At 44.2% G+C, this 7133-nt stretch overlaps 1 protein-coding gene across 1 annotated transcript in view; it reads left to right on the forward strand.

Moving 5' to 3' along the window:
* LOC123960376 (formin-binding protein 1-like) overlaps positions 1–7133 on the forward strand; it is a 41854-nt gene that overhangs the window by 12379 nt on the left and 22342 nt on the right. The window contains exons 6-8 of the mRNA XM_046035056.1: positions 619–714; positions 1626–1640; positions 1770–1898. Of these exons, the coding sequence (XP_045891012.1) occupies positions 619–714; positions 1626–1640; positions 1770–1898 (240 nt within the window). The remainder of the gene's footprint in view (positions 1–618; positions 715–1625; positions 1641–1769; positions 1899–7133) is intronic.

The raw sequence follows: 7133 nt of genomic DNA on the forward strand, positions 1-7133 counted from the left end.
CCACTAACACAACACGTCTGACCCATCCACCAACACGTCTGACTCCACCCACTAACACCAACACGTCTGACTCCACCCACTAACACGTCTGACTCCACCCACTAACACGTCTGACTCCACCCACTAACACCAACACGTCTGACTCCACCCACTAACACCAACACGTCTGACTCCACCCACTAACACGTCTGACTCCACCCACTAACACCAACACGTCTGACCCCATCCACCAACACGTCTGACTCCACCCACTAACACCAACACGTCTGACTCCACCCACTAACACCAACACGTCTGACCCCATCCACCAACACGTCTGACTACACCCACTAACACGTCTGACTCCACCCACTAACACCAACACGTCTGACTCCACCCACTAACACCAACACATTTGACCCCACCCACTAACCCCACCCACCAACACGTCTGACTCCACCCACTAACACCAACACGTCCGACTCCACCCACCAACACCAACACATTTGACCCCACCCACCAACACGTCTGACCCCACCCACTAACACCAACACATCTGACTCCAGAGATTTAAAACATGTTTTACTGACTGAACCACTGAAAACACGGTTGTATTGTTTCCTTGTTGTCACTGTTCAGAGTAAGCGGCGGTTTGAGCGTGACTGTAAGGAGGCGGAGCGAGCTCAACAAGTCTCAGACCGGATCGACCTGGACAACAAGGCTGACGGAGAGAAGGTGGATCTAAATATACAGACCCTGATGCTGACATGATATATGGGAGTGTGGTTATCAGACCGTCTGCTTCACAAACACATGAACATTAACTCTGATCAACCAAAGCAGAATGTATCACAGCAGGAGGAGGTGCAGGAGGTGCTACATTACCTTTATTTAGCTGGTACTTTGATGACCAGAACCTAAGCCGTGTCCGGGGCGAGGAGCGGATGTGTCTTCTTGATGTTGTGGAAGATGAATGTGCAGGAGCTGGGTGTTGCAGCGATGTTGGCAGTGCTCACCAATAATGGAGAGTTAGTGGACAGGAGATGCTGTACCTGCAAGGAAGAGCAGCTCGGTCTTGTAGATGTTGAGCTTCTAGTGTTATATCGAGATTTGTGCTCCACCTGGGTTTCAGACCGGGGAGAAGACAGAGGTGTCGTCTGCTTAGCTGTGGTAGAAAAAGACATATGGGTTTATCACAGAGCCATGTTATTTGATCTAAAGAGAAAAGAGGAGTGGACCGAGAACAAAACCCTGAGGAGCCCAAGGCTCAGACACAGATCCTCTCCAGGTCACCCTGCAAGTCCGTCCTTGAGTCTGAGACTCCCCGTTCTTGGAGGGTAGAGAGGAGGTTGGTGTTTCACTGTGTCAAATGCTGCTTTTTGAGTGTTGGGTTGGGGGTATCACAAGGGAAAGGAGGAGAGAGGAGCGCAGTGCATCATGGGAAGTCTCCCAGCAGTCTAGGCCTAAAGCAGTGCCATCATCACCAACATGGATCATTGATAGATGTTAGTGAGTGTCAAAGTGAGGGAGGTCAGGATTGACAGTACTGTCTGAAGAAGAACTGAAGAAAAACGTTTTCAAGAAATCGAACTAATCTGAACTTCTGTCTCCTTGTCTGTCTGTTGGCCGGTCGGTTGGTCTCTCAGCGCTGCTCTCTGAAGGTAAGGTTGTGTCCCACCTTTATTGTAAACTCAATATGCATTTCTCTGGTGCTCACTGATGAACTGGTTATATCTCAGGTGTTGGTAGATCTGTTTGGGGTAAAACTTTTATTTCTTTGCTGATTTCAGGCTCGTCAGACGGCTCAACAGAAAAAACAAGCTGCTGAAGAATCCAGAAAAGACTATCTGGCCAGTTTAAACCAGTTTAACCAGGACCAGCAACAGCACTACCACACACTGGTACCAGTTATATACCAGGTAAACCAGCACTACCACACACTAGTACAAGTTATATACCAAGTAAACCAACACTACCACACACTGGTACAAGTTATATATCAAGTAAACCAGCACTACCACACAATGGTACAAGTTATATACCAAGTAAACCAACACAAGTACCAGTTATATACCAGGTAAACCAGCACACGTACCAGTTATATACCAGGTAAACCAGCACTACCGCACGCTGGTACAAGTTATATACCAGGTAAACCAGCACTACCACACACTGGTACCAGTTATATACCAGGTAAACCAGCACACGTACCAGTTATATACCAGGTAAACCAGCACTACCACACGCTGGTACAAGTTATATACCAGGTAAACCAGCACTACCACACGTTGGTACAAGTTATATACCAGGTAAACCAGCACTACCACACACTGTACCAGTTATATACCAGGTAAACCAGCACTACCACACACTGTTCCAGTTATATACCAGGTAAACCTACACACTGTACCAGTTATATACCATGTAAACCAGCACACGTACCAGTTATATACCAGGTAAACCAGCACACGTACCAGTTATATACCAGGTAAACCAGCACACGTAACAGTTATATACCAAGTAAACCAGAACTACCACACACTGTACCAGTTATATACCAGGTAAACCAGCACACGTACCAATTATATACCAGGTAAACCAGCACACGTAACAGTTATATACCAGGTAAACCTGCACTACCACACACTGTACCAGTTATATACCAGGTAAACCAGCACACGTACCAGTTATATACCAGGTAAACCAGCACACGTACCAGTTATATACCAGGTAAACCAAGACACGTACCAGTTATATACCAGGTAAACCTGCACTACCACACACTGTACCAGTTATATACCAGGTAAACCAGCACTACCACACACTGTACAAGTTATATACCAGGTAAACCAGCACAACCACACACTGTACCAGTTATATACCAGGTAAACCAGCACACGTACCAGTTATATACCAGGTAAACCAGCGCACGTACCAGTTATATACCAGGTAAACCAGAACCACCGCACGCTGGTACAAGTTATATACCAGGTAAACCAGCACTACCACACACTGTACCAGTTATATACCAGGTAAACCAGCACTACCACACACTGTACAAGTTATATAACAGGTAAACCAGCACTACCACACACTGTACAAGTTATATACCAGGTAAACCAGCACTACCACACACTGTACCAGTTATATACCAGGTAAACCAGCACTACCACATGCTGGTACAAGTTATATACCAGGTAAACCAGCTCACGTACCAGTTATATACCAGGTAAACCAGCACACGTAACAGTTATATACCAGGTAAACCAGCACTACCACACACTGTACAAGTTATATACCAGGTAAACCAGCACTACCACACACTGTACCAGTTATATACCAGGTAAACCTGCACTACCACACACTGTACAAGTTATATACCAGGTAAACCTGCACTACCACACACTGTACAAGTTATATAACAGGTAAACCAGCACTACCACACACTGGTACAAGTTATATACCAGGTAAACCTGCACTACCACACACTGTACCAGTTATATACCAGGTAAACCAGCACTACCACATGCTGGTACAAGTTATATACCAGGTAAACCAGCTCACGTACCAGTTATATACCAGGTAAACCTGCACTACCACACACTGTACAAGTTATATACCAGGTAAACCAGCACTACCACACACTGTACCAGTTATATACCAGGTAAACCTGCACTACCACACACTGTACAAGTTATATAACAGGTAAACCAGCACTACCACACACTGGTACAAGTTATATACCAGGTAAACCAGCACTACCACACACTGTACCAGTTATATACCAGGTAAACCAGCACACGTACCAGTTATATACCAGGTAAACCAGCACACGTACCAGTTATATACCAGGTAAACCAGAACCACCACACGCTGGTACAAGTTATATACCAGGTAAACCAGCACTACCACACACTGTACCAGTTATATACCAGGTAAACCAGCACTACCACATGCTGGTACAAGTTATATACCAGGTAAACCAGCTCACGTACCAGTTATATACCAGGTAAACCAGCACACTGTACAAGTTATATACCAGGTAAACCAACACACGTACCAGTTATATACCATGTAAACCAGCACTACCACACACTGGTACCAGATATATACCAGGTAAACCAGCACACGTACCAGTTATATACCAGGTAAACCAGCACACGTAACAGTTATATACCAGGTAAACCAGCAGTACCACACACTGTACCAGTTATATACCAGGTAAACCAAGACACGTACCAGTTATATACCAGGTAAACCTGCACTACCACACACTGTACCAGTTATATACCAGGTAAACCAGCACACGTACCAGTTATATACCAGGTAAACCAGCACACGTACCAGTTATATACCAGGTAAACCAGAACCACCACACGCTGGTACAAGTTATATACCAGGTAAACCAGCACTACCACACACTGTACAAGTTATATAACAGGTAAACCAGCACTACCACACACTGTACAAGTTATATACCAGGTAAACCAGCACTACCACACACTGTACCAGTTATATACCAGGTAAACCAGCACTACCACATGCTGGTACAAGTTATATACCAGGTAAACCAGCTCACGTACCAGTTATATACCAGGTAAACCAGCACACTGTACAAGTTATATACCAGGTAAACCAACACACGTACCAGTTATATACCATGTAAACCAGCACTACCACACACTGGTACCAGTTATATACCAGGTAAACCAGCACACGTACCAGTTATATACCAGGTAAACCAGCACACGTAACAGTTATATACCAGGTAAACCAGAACCACCACACGCTGGTACAAGTTATATACCAGGTAAACCAGCACTACCACACACTGTACCAGTTATATACCAGGTAAACCTGCACTACCACACACTGTACAAGTTATATACCAGGTAAACCAACACACGTACCAGTTATATACCATGTAAACCAGCACTACCACACACTGGTACCAGTTATATACCAGGTAAACCAGCACACGTACCAGTTATATACCAGGTAAACCAGCACACGTAACAGTTATATACCAGGTAAACCAGAACCACCACACGCTGGTACAAGTTATATACCAGGTAAACCAGCTCACGTACCAGTTATATACCAGGTAAACCAGCACACTGTACAAGTTATATACCAGGTAAACCAAGACACGTACCAGTTATATACCAGGTAAACCTGCACTACCACACACTGTACAAGTTATATACCAGGTAAACCAGCACACATACCAGTTATATACCAGGTAAACCAGCACTACCACACACTGTACCAGTTATAAACCAGGTAAACCAGCGCACGTACCAGTTATATACCAGGTAAACCAGAACCACCACACGCTGGTACAAGTTATATACCAGGTAAACCACTACTACCACACACTGTACCAGTTATATACCAGGTAAACCTGCACTACCACACACTGTACAAGTTATATAACAGGTAAATCAGCACTACCACACACTGGTACAAGTTATATACCAGGTAAATCAGCACTACCACACACTGTACCAGTTATATACCAGGTAAACCAGCACTACCACATGCTGGTACAAGTTATATACCAAGTAAACCAACACACGTACCAGTTATATACCAGGTAAACCAGCACAACCACACACTGTACCAGTTATATACCAGGTAAACCAGCACACGTACCAGTTATATACCAGGTAAACCAGCGCACGTACCAGTTATATACCAGGTAAACCAGAACCACCACACGCTGGTACAAATTATATACCAGGTAAACCAGCACTACCACACACTGTACAAGTTATATAACAGGTAAACCAGCACTACCACACACTGTACCAGTTATATACCAGGTAAACCAGCACTACCACACACTGTACCAGTTATATACCAGGTAAACCAGCACTACCACACACTGGACAAGTTATATAACAGGTAAACCAGCACTACCACACACTGGTACAAGTTATATACCAGGTAAACCTGCACTACCACACACTGTACCAGTTATATACCAGGTAAACCAGCACTACCACATGCTGGTACAAGTTATATACCAGGTAAACCAGCACACGCACCAGTTATATACCAGGTAAACCAGCACACTGTACAAGTTATATACCAGGTAAACCAACACACGTACCAGTTATATACCAGGTAAACCAGCACTACCACATGCTGGTACAAGTTATATACCAGGTAAACCAGCTCACGTACCAGTTATATACCAGGTAAACCAGCACTACCACACACTGTACCAGTTATATACCAGGTAAACCAGCACACGCACCAGTTATATACCAGGTAAACCAGCACACTGTACAAGTTATATACCAGGTAAACCAACACTACCACACACTGTACAAGTTATATAACAGGTAAACCAGCACTACCACACACTGGTACAAGTTATATACCAGGTAAACCAGCACTACCACACACTGTACCAGTTATATACCAGGTAAACCAGCACACGCACCAGTTATATACCAGGTAAACCAGCACACTGTACAAGTTATATACCAGGTAAACCAACACACGTACCAGTTATATACCAGGTAAACCAGCACACTGTCCAAGTTATATACCAAGTAAACCAACACACGCACCAGTTATATACCATGTAAAAAAGCACTACCACACACTGGTACCAGTTATATACCAGGTAAACCAGAACTACCACACTCATGTACCAGTTATATACCAGGTAAACCAGCACACATAACAGTTATATACCAGGTAAACCAGCACTACCACACACTGTACCAGTTATATACCAGGTAAAGCAGCACTACCACATGCTGGTACAAGTTATATACCAGGTAAACCAGCTCACGTACCAGTTATATACCATGTAAACCAGCACTACCACACACTGGTACCAGTTATATACCAGGTAAACCAGCACACGTACCAGTTATATACCAGGTAAACCAGCACACTGTACAAGTTATATACCAGGTAAACCAACACACGTACCAGTTATATACCATGTAAACCAGCACTACCACACACTGGTACCAGTTATATACCAGGTAAACCAGCTCACGTACCAGTTATATACCAGGTAAACCAGCACACTGTACAAGTTATATACCAGGTAAACCAACACACGTACCAGTTATATACCATGTAAACCAGCACTACCACACACTGGTACCAGTTATATACCAGGTAAACCA

This window comes from Micropterus dolomieu, linkage group LG21 (assembly GCF_021292245.1).
Source record: "Micropterus dolomieu isolate WLL.071019.BEF.003 ecotype Adirondacks linkage group LG21, ASM2129224v1, whole genome shotgun sequence".
Lineage (NCBI taxonomy): Eukaryota > Metazoa > Chordata > Actinopteri > Centrarchiformes > Centrarchidae > Micropterus > Micropterus dolomieu.